Source organism: Styela clava, chromosome 12, assembly GCF_964204865.1.
Source record: "Styela clava chromosome 12, kaStyClav1.hap1.2, whole genome shotgun sequence".
Lineage (NCBI taxonomy): Eukaryota > Metazoa > Chordata > Ascidiacea > Stolidobranchia > Styelidae > Styela > Styela clava.
The window spans coordinates 516,646-538,238 of record NC_135261.1 but is presented as its reverse complement, the minus strand read 5'-3'; the positions used below and the strand labels follow the sequence as shown (position 1 = coordinate 538,238).

The following is a 21,593-nucleotide window of genomic DNA, read 5'->3' as shown; positions in this document are numbered from 1 at the left end:
TTCAAACCCGAGTTTTTTAAAATTTATGTAAGAAATACTGACAGAATTCACGCTTGGTCGGGTTTTTGAAATTATTTCGTGTGTAATATAACTAGATAAGATACTGACAGAAGCCACGCATGGTTAGGTTTTCGGGCTTGTTTGTGTAGGATTCTGGCAGAAGTCACGCATGATTGAGTTTCTGGTCTTGTTTTTAATCATTTGTATATATGATGACAGAATTCACGCATGATTGGGTTTTGACTTTCTTTAAATTATAGCGCTTAAGTAGTCAAGTCCCACGCTTTTGCAATTCAAGCGACCTGAATTATACATTTTCATGATTTCTTAAAATGTGTTCACGGGAACCATTAATTAATATCTATCAAACACACATCAGTCTTCAAATTGATTAGATTGCCTTCGGCAACCAGGTGAAATATTAAATCAATTAAATTATCACAAGCCATACGACATCTCAACTTTTAATGTTCCATAACGATTAATTAATGGCGGGCACGGATTAAAAAATCAGAAAATTAACTTACTTTTTACCGTTATTGGTATTTTAGTTACATTATTTAGACTTGCTTGTTCTCATTGTACATTTGATGTAATGTAAAGTTTGTCAATGGCCAAGCTTGCATCAAGTGTGATATACCTATATTTGATTTGCTTTGTAGCTCCGAACACATAAAAATATAAGTTACTTTTACTATTTTTTAGACAGTATAGTCCTTAGCGATTGATCTATATTATCTTAATATATAGGCTTATAGGCAGGCTTACGTGACGAAATTATAGGAAAGTTGAGGAATTGAGTTAAGGCAGATTACAGCATGTGTTCGTGTGTGAGTATGTTCATGAAACTTTGCTCAAAGCAAGGTCCCAGCCCACAGCTAGAAGTACAAACAGTACGAATAGAGGAGTTGTATGAGTTATGGTGACCGTACATTTGAACCCGTGTGTATATCCGCGGGTTCAATCTATATGCGGGTGCTAAAACCCTTGGGTTAGGGCTAGTATGGTTCAAATATTGGTAAAACAAAAAAAATTCTATAGGTGCAATGTATGCAGGTGCAATGTTCGTTGGTTTAAATGTACGTGGGTTCAAATGTAATGGAACCATGAGTTATATATTGTTTTACGAAAGTTTGAAAGCAAAGTTTCTGAAAGAAAGTTCCAAAGTCTTGAAGTGGAAAAGATCTACTTCGAATTACTCTCGTAATCACGAACCTTTGTAGGTAGGCTTTTCCTTGCCGCTGCCTCAGAATTACTCCATGGTCCCCAACCGGTTTGAGAACTCTTGCCCCGAACGCTCCACTTTTTACCTAAATACCTCTACCTAAATATTCACTGTCAATATTAGTGACTTGTTACGCAAGATCTTTGGAGCATAATTTGCAAATAGGGGTAGTATAGACAAAAACATCATCAAATTAAAGTAGTCATCAAAAATGGGCCCCATCGAAGTCTTTCGATCGTAGTATCCAGAGACCCGCCTCAATTCCCCTAGGCTAAATCAAAGGTCTCAAAGTAGTCCATAGGGAGCCACAGGTCTTAGTGAACTATTTTTTACTTACTAGAATACATGACTTGGATAATTTTGCAACTCTTAAAATAAGCATTAACGGCATTAATAAAATTTGACAACGGTAGCGTCGAAATGTGGCAACATGGCGGTAATTCGAACATGACATTATCTATAAGTTCCAATACATAATTTTTATTTTAAAATCTATTGTGATGCTCCGTAAATAATAGTCAACCTTTTCACGGGCTCCATAACACCAAATGTTTGAGAACCTTGCCATAGGTGTGATCGAGGTCTCTCCTTGATAAATTCCGCAATAAACAGCCTTATTTTTGTCACACAGTTTTCAAATGTAAATAGGCCTTACTTATAGAGAAATATCAATTAACATTAACCATAAGTCCAAGAATGGGTCGGAAACTGGATCTAGGATCTTTGACGGAAGAAGAAGAAAAAATAATTTTGCAAGTTATTAAAAGGGATTATACCGTGAGAAAAGTGGAAACGAACAGAATCGGGTAAGCTATTTTTTGCGCGTGTAATAATATTTTGGCATAATTTCCGAAATAAGCGGGTTCGTCATCGCGTTAACGTGGGAGTAAGTTTGCTTGAAGCAGGGCCACGCATAAATGCACATTTAGTAGGGTGTATCGAATACCAGAACCCAGATCATTTAGGACATATTCTAGGGAGAACATAACTGTTGTGCAAATCGTCATGGGTTACTGAAACTATGGTACTCCTGAAGTATGCGCACCAAGATGTCGCACAACCTGAATCATAACCTGGTACACAACCTGAGTTCAGGTTGTTCGCCATCTTGGTGTTACTCCCACGTTAACTTTTGGGCACCATCAAGTCCATGCTTCCGAAAACAAATAACTAACTAATCCTATACCCGAATTGGAATGGTAACCGGACGAGAGACCTTGGTTCGCCACATGATTAAGCTGTCTTATCGGCTTTTCTCTCACCTGGGATAAATATGTAAATACTACCCTTCTATGCCAATCATACTTAAACAGAAGTTCAAAACAGAATCCAGGTTATTTTGAAACCTATTACAGATAAAACATAACTTTTGCTTAAAGCGTCCGTGATAAATCGAAATGGCATATGACAATGGCATAACTTAAACTAGTCTAAGTGATTCAAGAGTCTTGCTGCACACTAACACAAATATATTTCTGTAACGTTTTGTCTGACCGAGGTCAGACTTCTTCAGACGAAACGTTACAGAAATACATTTGTGTTAGTGTGTAGCAAGACTCTTGAATCACTTAGGATTGTTATCTTTACTCTTGCTACAGCATCCTTGCATTATATGCATACGGATCCGCCGACACAAAAGCATAGAAGAAAGATAAGTAGTTAGTCTCGCAGAAACCAAATCATTAGCACAACTTGAACTAGTGGCTCTAAAATTGTCGTAGCCATTTGCCCGTTCCAAGCACCTTTACTACTATCGTTTTCATAACAACAAGTGAATGAGATGCGATTTTAAAAGTTTATGAACCCTTGTTATAAACATACAAATATTGTCTGAATTGGTGATGCCACATTCCACTACGGTTCCATCATATCATCGCTACGCGAGACCCCAGCCCAGAAAGTAAATATGTGCATAACTCATGTCTGGACTCGCCCTTTTTGTTAGAGTTGCGGTGAAGATATTAAAAAAAAGATCATGAATTTAACCGTGTTTTATATGTAATGAGTGTTTTGTGTAGTATCAAAATCAGCAAAATGTTGTTCAATTGAACGCAACCCCGGTCAACCGTTTGATCAAGAAAATTCGTTTAACCGACCAACCACTCGCAAAACAATTCTAAATATCTTTCCTATATATTGAAACACGCTGTCAAATATGATTTCATGGCCCTCAATTGAAAACGGAACGAAAACCCGGTCAAATGTTTGAGCACGAAATGTCGGTTAACCATTCAACCGCTCGTTGTCCGTCATTTCAACTATATTTACTGGATACCGAGTAGTCATACACTCTAGTCTAGAGTTCAACTATATCATTCTATGGTCAACCGATAATTCAGTAAAAAACGGTCAACCGTTAACAATCATTTTAAATGCCCTGAAAGACAAACCGTCAAAAAGTATTAATACATTTCAATTGATTTGGTTAATTTAACAATACAAGAAAGAATAAGTTTAGCCTTGCATGACTTGCGTGAGGATTATAAATCAAAAATACTGTTGTATTACATGGAATTTCATAGTATTTTTCGGCTCTTTAACGTCAATCTTTAGAATTCAGTTTTGAAAGGTTGTTTTCTGTTGTATTTTTATATTTATCCGAGGGTAGTAGGAAGCCGATAAGGCGGCTCAGCCACTGCCTCACGCGCGATTACCGCGAGTTGTTTGTTTGAAAAGTTTGAAGCCGTTACCGATAAACGAGTGCTACACGGTGCGATCACTGTAAATTTGCTAGTTTTTGACATTCACGGGCACACCTTCATATGACCACGGTACATAATTCATAAACATAATTCTTTTAACAAAACATTGGAATTATGCTGACATTGGAGTGGCCATATTAATCATTTGCCTTCATTGGTATTGGAGACGAAGTGTATCGTTTTGTCGTTATGTTGTTGTTCTCGATATTTTTCTTCCCTAATGTTATAGTATGAAATAATTGCTTCTCTCATTAACTATAGGATCAATTGCTTCGAAATTTTCAGGGGGTGAAGATTGTGTTTCACTAGAAACCCGTTACTTTTATATATTTCAAAACTTTTCGTGGGATTTATGGGATTCGTTTTTCACTTCGAAATTGTCTGTGATGAACTTTTTAAAATTGTTACAAATTATTTGTAGCGGTTCTGTGATCTCTCACATGCTACTCCCGCGCTACGCGGAAGTCGGAACGTTTTTTGACCGTACCGTGCAGTACACCAGGTAAGGTACTGTATAAGATGAGGCGGGCCACTTCTTTGTTTTAGCTTTCGTGTATCGTGTATTAAATAAACTCCGCAATTTAACGGTCAATCGATTTTAAAATCTACGACGAAGAAAGCTAGATGACTATAATTTGAAAACAAAATTCTATGAATTCTTTAGGGCACATTATTTGGTACTCCTGAAGTATGCGTACCAAGATGGCGGACACCGGAACGTAGTATGTGTACCAGGTTAGGCCATAATTTTATTCCAATTTTCCTTATGTTAGTTCTCTTACGAACTCGGGGACAAGCCAATGACTTCCGTAGTGTTTGTACCTGGAATTATGGCTTAACCCTAACCTTACACATACTAAGTTCCGGTATCCGCCATCTTGGTACGCATACGTCAGGAGTACCAATTATTTTAACCCCAAGTTTTTCGGGTTCTCATCATTAACGGGCACACCCTAATATGACATTTAATACCAATCTTCATATGACATTCGGCGGGACATTTATGTCAGGTGGCGAATTCGCACCAGATAAAGTGTTTGTGTGGGAGGGACGAACGATCAATTTCACAAACGCGGTTTTAAATGTTTATTTTTGGCGCGAAAGTTTGTTACTAATAGGTTTACCGTTGGAACTGATAACACGGCAATCGGAGGGAGTGTCGTAAAGAATTCCACTCCGAGAGAATTTTAAAGAAAGATAAATTTCATCGGCGCTTTTTCATGTATATTTGCCTCTAACATTACCAATCCGCAAACCCCAAAAAATTTCCTGTTGGCGCCCTCGTGTGTTTATTTTTTTTTAATCCTCCCTCTTTTCAGATAATCACCCCTTCGTATCAATGGCTCTGCGTAATCAGTCACTGACGCTCGTCTGGGCCAATCGAATCCAAATATTCATTATTTAGCAATGACTAAAGTTTTCAATGAGTTCTTTGGGAAATTAGGTACAAATATTCGTACAAGATCCGTTCAATTATTTTAGCATTGTGATGACCATAATATTAATCGTTTTGAATCTTCGTGCCCATATATTCGAGTATTGCTCTCCTATATTTATGCCTAGTCGCGTGTTTCCCCGAAAATAACACTTAACGTGAATTTCAGAAATAATTTTGATTCAAGCCTTCCCACTAAATTGAGACCTAGTTAATAGCGCAAAATTATTTTCGACGTAGTCGATAGCAAGAAATCTCTCCTACACGTTTTAAATGATTCATAATCTATGATTAGAAGTTATTTTAAATAAAAACGTGGTATTTATGAATACATGGATATCGGTTTTCATATTCTGTATATTTAAAAATCTGGTAATTCTCTAATTTGTAATTTTGATAAACAAAAGACATCCCTCCAAAATAAGCCCTAGTGTTATTTTTTCAAAAGTAAATTGAATAACGACACTGTCTTATTATCTTCGGGAAAACACGTCAGTGTATTCGCACCAGTTAAGACTTGCGTAGTTGGGAACGAGCGAGTACTTTCTCAAACGCGGATTTAAATGTTTATTTTGTTTTGAGCGCGTAGATTTGCGACGATTATATTTACTGTTGAAATTGATAACACGGCGATGGCAGGTTAACACGGTTAACCAGTCCATGTCGGCTATGAGATTAGTTTAGGACTTAGGGGATTGTCTGTGTTAGTCAAGTGAATATACACCCCTGCCCATAGCTTTCAGTCCCTTGATGTAATAACTTGATGTAAAGTAGACGAACAAAATTAGTTACCTCCATATTGGTACACATACTTCTGGAGCGCCCGTAAACCACCCTACGCCGGTGAAGAGTCCATCAATCCACTCGCACATAAATATTCCTCACAGAATATTACTAACGCGTAGCGTAATACGTCAACCCTCAAATCAAATCGCGATACTAAAACTTTCAATTCCATAAATTTTCGAATGCTCCTAATACCAGTGATAACACTATAGAGCAGGAGTGGGCAAAGTTTTTTGACCCAAAATTATGTATCTAGATTCTAGACCAGGGGTTCCCAACCTTTTTTTAGAACGACCCCAAAGACAACTTTCCAGTGTCCAGTGCGACCCCAAACAATATATATACTTTGAAGCTTCTTTCACTGGACTTTTGAGTTTGGTCATGTGGTGATATTAAGTAAAATGAGCTGGAACCAAACAGTGATGTCGCAATAAGCACCTACATTTTCTATAGCATCAGCATAGAGCGATGCCTATGGGCCTGTTTTTCAGTACGCCATGGTACAAACTGCTAAATTTAACATGATTTATCAAATCTTAGATGTTTTGTACATTCATCCTCCACCATACCTCAGCGACCCCACCGACCCCATGACCTGTTTGCGACCCCACGTACTTATCACTCCGACCAAATTTGGGATCGCGACCCCTGGTTTGGGAACCCCTGTTCTAGCCTGACGGATCATGTAAGTATGAAGTAAAAAGTTACATGTAATAAACAATATTTACAGTGCTACAAAAGCAAAAGTGGAAAATAATATGCATCGTGGCAAAACTGAACTTAATCGCAATCTCAACAAGTTCTTTGAACTATTTTAGTTACACAACAAAATTTGATTTTAGTTCGGTTGTGGCAGCGTCAGGCGGGCCAGATTAAAATACCCACCGGGCCGGATTTGGTCCCGAGGGCCGTAGTTTGCGAATGTAAGCTATAGAGCCTTGTTCAACGTAGAGGTGTAAAATGCCACATAAAAAAACTCTTGAGGTTTACAATCGTATTATTGAATTTTCAAGACGACGTTTCTACGCATTCGCTCAGATCAAGGCACTGTACAACAGCTGATGATACGTAATGAGCTGTTTCATTTTGGAAAGAATGGAAGCATTCCGGTTCGGCCTACTAAATATACTTTCCCTTTTCCGAGCAATTATTCAGTGAATACGTTTACAAGTTCTACGTTTGCGCCACCTAAGCGCAAAAATGATTTCACTTTTCCCTTTCACAAGTAAACTCCCCTTTCGTTCCTAGTTTCATTGCATGACAAGGTTATTTCACAGGGTGTTTTCACTTTGTTGAGCATGAATTGTTTGAACATAATGGGTTTTGCAATCTACCAATCATAGAAACACTATAAATTTCACTGAAATGATAAACTGGGGGCCATGAGATTAAAAGCCCTCCGAAAGCGGGCCACGAGCCATAAAGGGTTGGTAACCACTGTCGTAACTTCTTACAAATATTTAACAAGTGGGTTGAACCTGCCAAACACGTTTAGTGGTTAACCGCTTCCTAGAGTGAATATAAACCGCAATACCCACGGCAAAGAAAGTTGAATTGTTAATATAATTGAGTTTAAACATCGGCATTACGTATACATAAAAATAATATGGGATCCCGGAACTTATATCAGGACTATGGCTGGGCATTTTCGAATATCTGGTGATTTTTGAAACGAATCAAATATTTTTTCGAAGCGAATCTAGAATTCTTCAGTACTCAGAAGATTGATAATTGTTTGTGACTTTTTTATTGTAATGAGCCCTCCAGATGCATAAATTACTGAAAACACATAAAACTTCATCACTCAGAAAGCACAAAAAATTCCTGTCGGCACCCTCGTGTGTTTATTTTTTTTAAATTCACCCTCATTTTTGAGTATTCACCCCCTTGTACCATCTTCATTGACAACCATAAATTCGAAAATTTATTTACAGAGAACTTTCCAAAACCGTTGAGAATGAGGAACTAAAGCAACAAGAAATTGTGAAGGAGGCGGTTCAAGGGGAAGTCCCTATTGATACTCTATGTGCCAGATGTGGGAGTAAATTTATATGGCTCATCAATCCTAAGGTGGGTGTGACATGTATACGGTTAGCTTATGTGCACACAACTGCGTGTGTGAGTGTGCATTTGAAATATATTTGTATGTGTGCAATTGTTTGTGTACTTAAGTTATGCCTGTCCTCCAAGTCCTCTGTATTTTGTTTGTCCGTTTTTTGTTGTTTTGTGTTTTGTTTCTATCAGAGTGACCAAATAAAATTTATTGAATGATTGATACTTATGGCAGTGGGTGCCTGCTTTCTGTGCCAGATGTGGCAGTAAATTCACATACTGACATGGCTTATTACAAATGGGAATGTGAAATATATGTGGTTAGTTTATGTGTCTTCGATTGTTTGTATGTGTGCTTTTAAGACAAATCGAAGGTGAGTTTGAAATATATGTGGTTAGATTATGTTTCCGTGTATGCTCATTTTGGCAGATGTGGGAGCACAGTAACTTTTTATGATTCAATTAAGTCAGTTGTGAAATTTTGTGTGTGTGTGTATTCATATGTTCCTGATGGTACAGGTAATGGGAGTGGAATTACAAAGATCAGTCAAATTTATTCTTTATATTTTTATGCATGTTTTTGTCTTATGTGTACAGTTGTTTAGTTATTATATTATGTATCTCTGTGAATTTATATGACCAATTAATATTAATATCTGGACATGTCTTTTTCTTTGTGTACACAATTTTACGGTAGAAGTAACATACATGCAGTTAGCTTATGTGTGCAATTGTGAATGTGCATACTTTATGTGACAGATGTGAGAGTAAATTAATATAGCGCAATAATACAAAGATTTTGGGGAAATATCAATGTTTTTATTATCATATGTGCAATTTTGAGCAATTTACTTTATGTGACACTATTCACACTATGCTGAATACGACTGTGTAAGTTGCATGTGTATATGAAAGTTGTATGTGAACGTTACTGTGTGAGTTGTATGTGATAATTTGTGTGTGAATGTGACTTTGTAAGTTTTATGTGATAATTTGTATGTGAATGTGACTTTGTAAGTTGTATGTGATAAGTTGTATGTGAATGTGACTTTGTAAGTTTTATGTGATAAGTTGTATATGAATGTGGATCCTGTATGTGATAAGTTTTTTTTGAATGTGTAAGTTGCATTGTTTAAAAAGTTGTATGTGACTGCCCCAAGATAAACATAAAAATTTGTTTTACTTACAGAACCAATGCAACGGGTGCGATCTCTACTTTTGCAAGAACAAGATCGAATGTATCGTTTACGACAAACTCACAGATAAATGCTTCTGCAATGCCTGCTTGAAACAGAGGTAAGAAAATGCAGTGTGGTGAATGGGGGGAAATATACAGGGTGTCCACAAATCCCTTTGCAATTTCAGCTTTGTCATGAAGTCAGTTCTCAGTATATCTTAACCGGATTTGTTTCGTTTTAATCGATAATGGTTCAAATATTTTTGATTCATTTAATACATCTGTGAGGGTCAAAACAATATATGATATTGGTAAATTCCCTTTGCAATTTTGAAAAATGTCAAGACTTTATGAATATACATCCGACTCGGAACAATTTGGAAAAAAAACATACAGACTTCAAATCGAAAATAAAAATTGAACTTGGCTCTATATCTGATCTCGAAGATAAATTTGGTACTCCTGAAGTATGCGTGCCAGTATGTCGCACAACCTGAACCATAACCTGGTACACAACCCGAGTTCAGGTTGTGCGCCATCTTAGTGCGCATACTTCAGGAGGTCCATAAATTTTTACAAAAATTAAAACTTTGGATTGCATGCGGTTTGGAGTTTAAAACTACAACTCCAATATTATGAAAAACTAGCTTGCCACGCTTTGACTTGGCAGACTTGAGAAAAAATTTAAAGGGAATCGAGAAAACTATTCTGTGACCGGAGGGTGAAAAGCCTAGGTTAAGAAACCCTCCTTGATATAACCTACCTGTGATAGCCTGTACAATCAGGCGAAATTCACTCTGACTTAAAATTTTAAATTGACTTCAACTACCAACTTCAGGCTGCTTGTCCAGGCAAAGTCCGATGCTTTAACAGTAGCCAATCGTGCCCAAAATGGATAGATATTTTCAGAGTTCAAGTTCGGCTGACTCAGATCGCTCTCCCCTGTATTTACCAAAAATATGGGGTATTTATTCGAATCCATCCATCCAACTGTTTACTATCATTAATTTTAGAGATCTCCATGCACTTGCTGGTAACTGGTTTTATACAAAATTGAAAGGAAAGTTTCGACGGCATGGGGGCGCTAAAGTGTCGAGGGAATTTCAGAAAAGAAAGAAAACAAGAAAATCAGAAAGTGGTAAAATTGCTTTTTTGAAACATTCAAATAAAAAATATTTTATAAGTAATTCAAGAGTCTTGCTCTAATTTTTTTGCAGAAATACAGCGTGTCTCAAAAGTAAGTATACATTTTTATTTGCGTTTCAAGTAGTCATCATAGAGAGTTCATTTCTTAATAAGACATGGTATGGATAAGTAGTAAAATTTAAGTATTGTTTGCATTTTTCATCAACCCACAGAATGACGAGAAGAATATCCCAAGAAATGAGGTGCAAAGTGCTGTTTGGCAAGAAGCATTTAAATCAATAGGAACAAACTCAGCGCATTTTTTAACAGAGAATTCAGAATTATTTCGTCTCAAGGAGTGTTTGTTCTTTGGTCTTCTTGATTTTTGTGCATCAGCTACAGATCCCATTTCCATAAATTTACGATGAATTGCATAAATTGTTCGTCGTGTAGGAGCCGAATTAATTCCAAATTCTCTATTAAAGAGGTGCTGAGTTTGCCTTACTGATTTATATGCTTCTTGCCAAACAGCAACTTTGCACCTCATTTCTTGGATTAATCTCCTTTCTGTGGGTGCTATTTTGTGGGTTAATGAAAAATACAAACAATACTTAAATTTTACTACTTATTCATACTATGTTTTCTGAGGAAATGAACGCTCTATGATGAGTACTTGAAAGGCAAAATAAAATTAAAAGTGTCTACTTTATTTTGAGACCCTGTATATTCATGTTTATTGTGCAGTAAAAGTTTTGAAACACTTGGAATATCTCTATTACTGCTACAGAATCCCTCACATTACGCGCTTACAATCCGCCAGTGCAAAGGCATTAAGGAAGGATAAATACTTGTCCCCGCAGAAACCCAATCAATAGCACAAAATTAAATATTGTCCCAGCAAAGAGTGAACAATAACTGAGCAATTTCCAAACTAATCAGTTATCTTAAGACATTAGGAATCAGTGGAAAATTATATAAAAGTCTCTACAAATAAGACAGTATATTAGCAGCAACTGTTCTACAATTCCTTTCCTGCTCATCATTGCCTGCCCACTGCACTGCACACTGAATCCCATTGCTGTATATGATTTATCATACTCTCTGTTACATAAGTTTTCATGGTAAAACAGAAATTTCTGATTCATTTAGCTGGGAGATCATTACTTACTTGCAAAATTTGATTTCTAATTTTTATTCAAACTAATTCTATGCGGAGAATTTATTATATTATAATAGGCAATAGCTATTTATCCTTTTATGAACCAAGTTAGGTTATCACACCACTTTCTATGTTTATCCTATGTTGTACAATACTTTCGCAAACCTATTGTAACCTAAAATATACAGATATTTAAATGGCCAAAATGGAGCAATAATCCAATAACAACACAAAACCTCAAATTTTTCTTATTTCATTTGTATTTTTTACATTTACAGACAGCTCTCCTGGCCCATCCAAAAAACCAGCAAGGCTGACAGTGGAAGTTGAGAGAAATGGTGAGACAAAAAAGTTTATTATTCTGAACCCAAAAACGTAACGGTGACTTCCTCCACCACCAAGTCCATTCATCTGGCAACAAATAACTGGTTAACTCTCATTCAGTTACTCAGTTGCCACATATTTCAGTATTTGTGCATTTGTGCCATATACATGGACTTGCTGGCAAAAAACTAGCCAACTAGAAGTTACATGAACCAAGCGAGTAATGCAGCAATAATCTCATCCACGGTGTTTTCAAACTTTCTCATTCAGCACATGGCAAAATTCAAAAATTCAACAAATTCTATATACTTCTGTAGACTCAATCTCCTCTATTGATTCCACATCGGCACCATCTTTATACCGGCATCCATCAGACAGAAGCTACGACAGTTCCAGCATCACAACTCTAGAGGAGGGTCGGGAAATCCAGACGCCTCTACATGGACAAATACAAGAGAATAAGAAAGATTCTGAGTCGGAGAAGAGTGATGAAGGGCTAATAAAACAGGTGAGGTTAATTAATGCTTGTTCATTGCCAAGAACAATGAGTTGAGAAATAATTGACTGGGCGGTGTGGCGCATCGTTCTAAGCGTTAGAAATACGCTCGCTAGCGCACGTCTGATTACCCTGCAAGGGTTCACAAGTTCGAATCTATGTGGAAGAGGATTGCTAGACTCCTCGCCGCTGTAGAGTGGTTCACATATTAGCTGATTGGTTACAACTTCCTCCACCATCAAGTCTATGCAGCCGAGACAAATAACTGGCTAACTAATTCAATACCCGACATGGACTGGTAACCAGACGAGAGGCCGTGGTTGGCCATGTGATTAGGGCGCGTTATTGGCCTCCTTCCTTCGGGATAGATATGTAAATTTTATCCTATCATAGAAATAATACAGTATCAGGACACAAAGATAGGTCAAGTATTTGTTTCAATGTTCAGAAAGCTGATAAAAATGATATAACGGCAATCTTTTTGAACTTAATTATTCTCTGGGTAATCAGTGATTGTTAGTATATACTTCAATCTATACCTTTGAGGGTGTGATGCCTTGGGGGGTTAGAGTGTTTAATTTAATAACGGAGGCTCAACGTGCTAAGCGTTTGGAATACGCTTGGCATCCCACCTTTGATTACCCTGTGTGGGACTGCTGGTTGGAATCGTGTGGGTCGAGATTACGACCAAAATTGATTACTGGACTTTCTAATCGTTGTCGGTTGGTTTAAGTAACCGCTGGTCGTTTATGGCTTCCTCCACCATCAAGTCCATGCATCTGAAACAATCAACTGGGTAACTAATCCCATACCCAACATGAAATGGTAATAGTATGATGGGGTAAACTTGTCCCACACTCCAACAAAATTTGATGGCCCCATGGATCAAAGCCTTGGCTCTGCTGACAATCCTAAATCTTGATCTCAACGTGTTTATCACTTGTATTCTAATGCTTTTAGGATTATGATGTCACTATGGATGCAGTTGTCATAGGAACGATTGAAGCTCCTCTCCAATCAGCATCAACTGAAACTCAAAGTCATTCGTTTGACATTGAGATTCAAACTGATGACCTTGACAAAGACGAGGACAAATTACCAGCAATCAAGGAAGAACTGGAAGCTGCTATATCTAAGTTATTGCTGCCCAAGTTAGAAGAATGTATGTCTTATTTAATTTTATTAATATTTTTTATTCCGGACATTTTTTATTCAGGAGAACATGGCCCCAATGGCTTAGTTGGGAGTATATCCAATAAGATAAGAGGCATTTACAGTCTAAGAGCCATATCCGTATCACCTCATCGGACCTATTGAAGTGTTTCACATATGTCCGCTGAAATTATAGATATAAATTCCCATTGAAAATATCAATGCAAAAATAGCGTCATAACGACCTAGATTGTTACATTCTGCTTCTCATTATTATATAAACATTAGCTTAGCTGTTGGACTAGCTTTTGTAAATAAATGTTTTTTATTTATAGTTTTTCATATTGAGTTTTGATCACTTCATCCCAGTAACCAAGTCTATTATCTGTAACTGGCCCACTCAGGAAAGTAGTTGTCCACTCCTGATTTGGAGGCTTTTTGGGGGGTAATTTTCTGGTTATAATTTCTCTCATACTCTTTTTTTTTATTCTTAATTAAGTAATTCCTTGATTTTCATTTCTATTTCAGTAAAAAGATCTCAATCAGAGCATGAATCAGAACTGGAAAGGCAGAAAAAGATCGATGAATCGGTGAAAATGGCTGAAGAGATGATTGACAAGGCTTTGGAGAGAGCAAGAGAAAAACATTCTAATATGGTAAGTAACATCAGCACTATAGAGTAGGAATTGTGAGGTTGATCTTTGCATGTTTTAGTGAAGTTGTAGCTGCTGTAGTATTTTCAAACTGCCATAGTCGTATTTAAAATTCTGAAGTTTCAGACATTCGATGGTGGTAAAAGAAGTCGACAAGAACTCATAGCTTGTGACTAGACGAGAGGCCATGGTTTGCTACATAGTTTTGTAACCGGATAGGAAGAACTGAACACTTCTTGTTTTGTCCAAGTTTTATCTATATATCGTATACAAAAGCTTTTTTAAAGCAAGTGTACATGGTCTTAGAAGATCGTCATGGCTAGACCCTTATAATCAGAGTTTAAATTGAATAACAAGTTACTAAACTGGTAGCCCCAGTTAAACCGTAAGTAGGTTCATTTCGATTTTTTGTTACAACAAAACAATGAAGCAGTACAGGGCAAAACAAAAAAATATACGGGTTATCAAAAAAGTAGGCAAAATCTAAAAAGATTTAAGACATGCTGATGTATGTGCCCACTTACCCCAAACATCAAACAACACATTGAAGTAAATTTAGAAAAAATAAACGGACCTTATTATTTAATATCTAACAAAACAACTGCTTTTTTAGAGAAACGTGTACTATTTGCCAGTCCAGATCCCTAAAGTGAAGTTGGAAAACACTTCTCACTAATAATTCTCTATATATTTTCTACATGCATGTGCTTTCACTCATCCTCTCCCTCTTTCTTTAGCCTCAAGGTCCCGAGGAAAACGTTCTCCTGACCAAATACCTCACTGATAGCAAATCTGAACTGATGGATAAAGTTTCTTCCCAGCTTTACTATGAGGTTTGCATGGATTACTATGTTACTGCAGAGTGTGACTTTTTCATCTCAAATTCTCCCCTCTTCCCCCCTAAAAATAATTAAGAATTATATGCCTCCTGAAAATGGAGAAAAAATGGTGTTCTGTTTTTTTATTAAAATTAACCCCCACTCTCAAATTCCCCTAAAAAAATTGAGATTTACATGATTCATTAAAATGAAGGATATTGTAGTTTACCCTCCCAAAAAAAGAACTATTGCCCCCTTCAAAAAAAAATTTGGATTCACATGCCTCCAGGAGAGAAAAGGACATGAATTACTCACTAAATTACTTCTTGCCTGCGATTTTTTTTATTTTCCCCAACCAAAAAATTGAAATTTGCTAGGCTCCTGAAATGGAGACCAAATGACATTTACCTTTTATATATGTTTATTGAAATGAACCTATGTAACACCTCCATCTCCAAAGTACTTGGAAAAGTAAAGAATCTTTCATTCATTAAATATTTGAATGTGACACAGAATTTTGGTGGTGTAAGTCACAGGGATTCATCTCTGAGCAATGTTACTGTACGCATCAAACCTTGTCTAAGGTTTTATTTGCTCTTCTGACTTCTTAATTTGTTTTTATTTTTTTGTTTTTATCAATCATTCTATTGTTATGCTGATTCTGGAGTCAAAATAAACTTATACTTATACTTAGGACCACCAAAATACCATGTATGTTTTGGAGAATAAACTTTTACTTATGAGCAGTATTCATTATTTCTTACACAATTCCAGGCTCCAAATAACTGGCTAACTAATCCCATACCTGACCTGGACTGGTAACCGAACGAGAGGCCGTGGTTCGCCATATGATTAAGCTGTCTTATCGGCTTTCTTCTCCTCTGGGATAAATATGTAAATCTTATGTCTATCCTATCCATGCGATCTGTAATATTTATTTCTTCTGCAATTCCAGGCTCATGACAACAATGAGGGATCAGCTCGATCATCCATGCGTGAGACTGGGACAATGACCGAAACTTCAGACAGCGAAATGGAATCGATTAGTTCTCAATCTATTACTAGTGAGTCGGGAGTCTTTAGTGCTTTTAGATCTGTGTTTGACAAAGTTTTCCAAGTGAGGCTCAGATAGTAAGTAATAGTAGTAATGGTTTCAAGACCCAACAATTTCGTTGGAAATTTTAAAATTTACCTACCTGAAATATCCGGTCTTTTTAAACATATTTCTGCCAATGTCAGTATTTTGGCGACCGACTCCTCACTTTAGTACTATATTTAGTTCGATTTTTAATCTTGTATGACCCAATGTTATACTATTCATAGGTGTCGCTGCTCGATAACCAATGCTGGTTTATCGCGTCCCATTTCACCCTGAAATGCATTATTTTTCTCTCTTTTCTTATCTTGTTCTGTATGTACAGTGTGTATTTCTTGGTGATAAAATAAATTACTGATTACAAAAATAAACTAAGGGATGCTAAGGAATATTTAATTTGTTTAGTTAGAATGAACATGAACGTAATGTATAATCGTTTGATATATTATAAACAAAAACCATCTGGCAAAAAAATTATATTTAATGTTGGATTTAATGTTAGAACTTTTATGTATCACTGCCAGGCCCAGTAGAAAATGCTCGGCAGTTTTTTGACCATTGTATTAGATGTAGATAGTGTTTTCATTTCTGGCTGGAAAAGAGGGAATCTAGTTCGGGAATAGTTACCCAGTTATTTCTTCCAAAAGCATGGACCTTTCCATTTACATTGGGGGAGAAAATTCAATAATATAGTGAACCATGGACAGTTTACTTGCAATGTCAGCTGTGTACTTTCTGCAGTACTTTGCTGTTACCTTTTTTGAGCAAACTTCAATGAAAATATTTGAAATTGTTTTCAGGTCGTCACCGATCCAGAGATATTCCACTATCAGAAAGACTTGGTAGTCTCAGCCCAGACTCTTTGCGAAATACATTGAATCAAAGTCAGGTAAGATTCCGGATTTGTCAAATCAGGTTTTTTCTTATATTTTTGTGAACACTCATGTCCCTGCTTTGGGTACTTCCGTAGTATGTGTACCAGGTTAGGGTTGGGCCAAAATTTGATTTCAATTTTCCTTATTTTAGTTCTATTACGAGTCCAGGACTGTCTGTGTTAGCCAAGTGAATATACCCCCTGCCCATAGGTTTCAGTCCCTTTACACAACTTGATGTAACGTAGGCGAACAAAATTAGTTACCTTCATATTGGTACACACACTTCTGGAGCGCCCTGCTTTGAGGGTCTTTCCAACAATCCAAGACAAGCAGACAGGCTAAACTAAATCATAACTGAGATAATTTTACCTTATGATTGTCATCTAGAATTAGCACACTGACGTGCACATGATTATAATTTATAATGGTAAAATTTAATAATTTACACCGAGGGTCAGCACTTGACCTATGTGAGTGCAGAGTCCAATGAGAATGCATAGGTTACATTAGCCTAAGACTATTCCTGTGCATCTGTTATGCTTTCAGAAGATACCTGACTAAGTAGCTGAGAACAAAAATCAATTTGTTATTCTAACAATAACAATACTTTGATATAAGTAGTATCAGAACTCTAGAATTACAACTTTTTTGAATTAGATATTTGAACTTTGGTTGTCGATGCTCAATCACCAGCTTTGGTTCCCTGCAATTTCCCTTCCCCAGTATAACTGTAAATTATCGTTTTCTCATAATTTATACTTGTAATGTTTTTTTACTTGTTGGAAAAAAAAAACTTGACTTGACTTTGACATTGTTCTTCCATATTCATCAGCTTTTATTCTTTGATTCACTTCAAGTCCATCATGTCAAAATTCAAATATTTATTTATTTATTTCAGAATTCATCAGGAAGTTCCATCACACAAGGAGTTGTGCTGCAGAAGGATCAGTTGGTAGCGAGGGCTGATATTGATAATACTTTGGGACAAATATTAGGTGGGTATGCCCATATGCCGGGAGCATAAATAGTGGTCTCTGTGTACTGTGGGGTGCAAGGGGTGTGAGTTGTACAACTTGTACATGTGGTGTATTTGATTGAAATATTCCAGCATGATAGAAGTGTGTGATTGTTTAGAATAGTGGTTTCCCCCACCCCTCATTTTACAATTAGTTGAGTCTTGTGCCCCACCTCAAAAATAACTAGCTAAGAATAAGCTAAAAATCACAGATAGTAAGGCAAAAGTATGTTTTATTCAAAAAATATCTGGATGGAAGGAACATAGATATTTAAAATAAAGAATTGTGGATATCCAAAAAGATTAAATCTTTTTATTTTTAATTAGCATCATGCCCCCTTAAAACATTGCCTACTCCTCTGTTGTGGGGCGTGCCCAGCCGGTTCACACTGGTTCTATAGAACCGTCTCACGAAACTTTATGAGATCAGCGAACCGGTTAGCATCACTGGTTACTGTCAATGTTCTGTTTGTAACAGAATCGTCTGAAAAATATGACTTTTGTGAAGGAACCGGCTGACAAAAAATTTGAATCCCACCACTGGGCGTGCCCAATCGTTTGTGAACCACTGGTCTAGAACCTTGTTGTGGGCAAGGATGTGCACACCTAATTAAAAACAACCCAAAAACACCAATCAGCATGATATTTTTTAGATGAACAAGGAGTTATCGTGTCTGGTACAAACTCACCACAAGAGTTCAGTACAGAGCTGAAATTTACTGCAGTGGGAGGAGGGGGCCAACGTAGGCGTCGATTATCAACAGAAGAATTATCGGACTCAGACTCGGATCATTCAAGCGAACATTCTCACGAATTTCTCAAAGAGAACGAGAACTGGTCGGTACCTGAGGTGCAGAAAAGGCCGTCACAGTTTGGAAAGGTTTGTAAACTTTTGTAAAGTTTAGTTTTCTTTTTTCAACGAGAGGAAAGCCAATAAGAAGGCCTAATCATGAAAAAGATTTTTGATTTTTATACTTTTTGTAATTTTATGAATATCGAATCATTACGCAGTTACATAGCGGCCCTGAATAGCTCTTATATTAATGGTTGCTCGTCATCTTAGGACAACAACTTATATTCTGTCTCAGTTTTCTTGGTGTATTGTTTACTTATTATGAAGATGCTGTTAAATTATGGGGCACATAGGCATATCTACTTCATTGAAAAGCAGGTGAAGCTACCAAATTTCCATTCTGTTTGGAATAATTTTTTATTTTTGCTCAGGTTACAAGCAATAGCAGTTCAAGCGCTATGATGTCATTGCAGAATGGTTTTGAATCACCTTATGACCACTTGAGGGAGGAAGACAGTGATTCGGATGACCGAGAACATGTAGAAGAGGAACAAGTGCTTGCGAGTGTTGTCAGGTCTAATTTCAATATGACATTTTGTTTTGACTCACTCAGAATTATTATCTGGATTAGCAGCAAAGCTATGAAGCCTGGTCGTATTTTTAAATTCCCAGATGTCAGAATCATAGTCGAACTTTGCTCTTACCAAAATAGTAATTCCATACTTTCAAAGGTGATAAAATGAGTCAAAACTCCTGACTAAAACTGCAAAAAGAATAAATTGTACCTGGCGTTCTCAATAGTCTATTGAAGAGCTTATTGCGCAACTTTTTCTGCCAGTGGGCCATGTAACTAACTTTAGACGTCTAGCTGAGTCACTCAAAAATGCGGAATGCAGCTATCACTTATCCTTACAGTACTAAGATTCAACGCAGCGACAAAAGCAACAATCATTATGTATTTTTATCCATGTGAGCGCTCTTTTTATCATAAACTGTCGGACTTAGGATTTTATGCTTGATAATGAAAAAATTGACCTTTTAAATAAACAGCGAATAATGATATTCACTGGTTTGAATCCCATTTGGTTGCACAATCTATGCCAAAGCGATTTGAATGGCAAAGAGAAAAGCAAAAGTCGAGTGTTGACAACGGCCAGACTAAATGGCTTGTTGCTTGCCCCTGGTCTAAATTATATTTAGAATTTATGACACTTTAAAGACAGCGGAGTAAGCAGAAAAACATTTTTACCCATATGAGCGCCTTTTTGAACATTAACTGTAGATTTGGGATTTTAAGCTTGATGGGGAAAAATCTGAGTGTTCTCAAGGGCCACACTAAATGGCTTGGCGGGCAAGGTTGTGGCTCGTAGCCCACACCTCAACTAAATAATGCTACTAAAACAACACCGAATACAAAATAACTTCCTCTGTTATAGGTAAAATTTTGGTAATTTTGGTAAAATTTTGTGTGCCAGGTTAGAGTTAAGCCTAATTTTAGGTACAAATACTACTTGGCTAGTCCTTGAACTCGTAATAAAACTCAAAATAAGGAAAATTGTAATAAAATTATATCCTAACCTCAACCTGGTACACATACTATGTTGCGGTGTTCGCCATCTTGGTTCGCATACTACAAGTGTACCAAAATGTTATTCCCGCATTATGAGGAATTTAACCTATTATACCTTCGGTCTCATTAAGTTATTCCAATATCTTTATTTCAGGCGTCCTGATAGCACTATGTCTCCTCCAGCTCTTATGAGCAACCAAGTTGAAGTCTTTGAATCATTACCAGCGAAAAAACCTCATTTACCAGTAGATGTCGCTGTTGATCCACGACTCCTTCGATCACTCAGTGAGGATCTGGATAGCAGAGAAGCGTTACCAAAAGTAAAGGTGTGTATAAAACGTTACCATTGGCGGGTTACGTAAATCTAACACATAACTTTCGAATATAACACTGCAGCTGCGGTTACTCAAATTACTCATTTCGTTGCTGTACAGACTTTTGCAAGTATCAGTATCTCGCGCATCTTATCCTATTTCCCAAATCTCCTTTTCTGGTTTTAAGGTTGAGTCACCCATGACTCCGCCAGTAGAGGAAGAAATCATTCAAGCAGTGGACCGGGAGGCACGAGAATTCCAGACTCCTTCCACTACCGAAGAAATCACAGAAGAAATTGTGGTTCACGAAGAAAAACCCACTGCTAAAAAGTGAGTTGCCTGGATCATACGAATAGTCATTTACCATAGTAACCCATCAGAGTTATCATAAATTTTTTTTACAATTTCAATTTTCTTATGAAGTCAGTTCTCAATGTATCTCAACCAGGTTTGTTGTTTTTATCAGTAATTGTATTTTTTACCTCATTTGATACATTTGTGACGGCCAAAACAATATATGGTAACGACGAATTCCCTTTGCAATTTAAAAAAAATGTACAACTTTATGGACACCCTGTATATGAACTTCATGCAGAAGTCATTCATTGACCAACATTCATTCTCACCAAAAGGTGTAAATTTGCTTCTGTTTGTAACCTTATTACTATTATTTATTTCGTTTCATTTGTTAGTTTATGTCATTAAGCAGTTGCTTATCTAGAGCCATGTTTAGGGAGCACATGGTAAAACATCTTACAAAGAATTATTTATTGACAAATATTCTTTTTGAATGGAATTTTTTTTTTTTTTGCTTTTAGAGACACTA

General features: G+C 36.8%; 1 protein-coding gene across 4 annotated transcripts in view; it reads left to right on the top strand.

Moving 5' to 3' along the window:
- The first annotated feature begins 1,860 nt into the window (after positions 1–1,860).
- Positions 1,861–21,593, top strand: part of LOC120329707 (uncharacterized) — a 46,975-nt gene continuing 27,242 nt past the window's right edge. For all 4 annotated transcript variants that reach the window (XM_078118542.1, XM_078118541.1, XM_078118540.1 and 1 more), the window contains exons 1-16: positions 1,861–2,031; positions 8,083–8,218; positions 9,390–9,496; positions 10,391–10,515; positions 11,940–11,999; positions 12,303–12,493; positions 13,442–13,643; positions 14,162–14,289; positions 15,024–15,119; positions 16,060–16,168; positions 17,001–17,089; positions 17,974–18,070; positions 18,744–18,970; positions 19,315–19,457; positions 20,608–20,779; positions 20,955–21,097. In XM_078118542.1, coding sequence (XP_077974668.1) covers positions 1,922–2,031; positions 8,083–8,218; positions 9,390–9,496; positions 10,391–10,515; positions 11,940–11,999; positions 12,303–12,493; positions 13,442–13,643; positions 14,162–14,289; positions 15,024–15,119; positions 16,060–16,168; positions 17,001–17,089; positions 17,974–18,070; positions 18,744–18,970; positions 19,315–19,457; positions 20,608–20,779; positions 20,955–21,097 — 2,135 coding nt within the window. In that variant the 5' untranslated portion in view covers positions 1,861–1,921. The remainder of the gene's footprint in view (positions 2,032–8,082; positions 8,219–9,389; positions 9,497–10,390; positions 10,516–11,939; positions 12,000–12,302; positions 12,494–13,441; positions 13,644–14,161; positions 14,290–15,023; positions 15,120–16,059; positions 16,169–17,000; positions 17,090–17,973; positions 18,071–18,743; positions 18,971–19,314; positions 19,458–20,607; positions 20,780–20,954; positions 21,098–21,593) is intronic.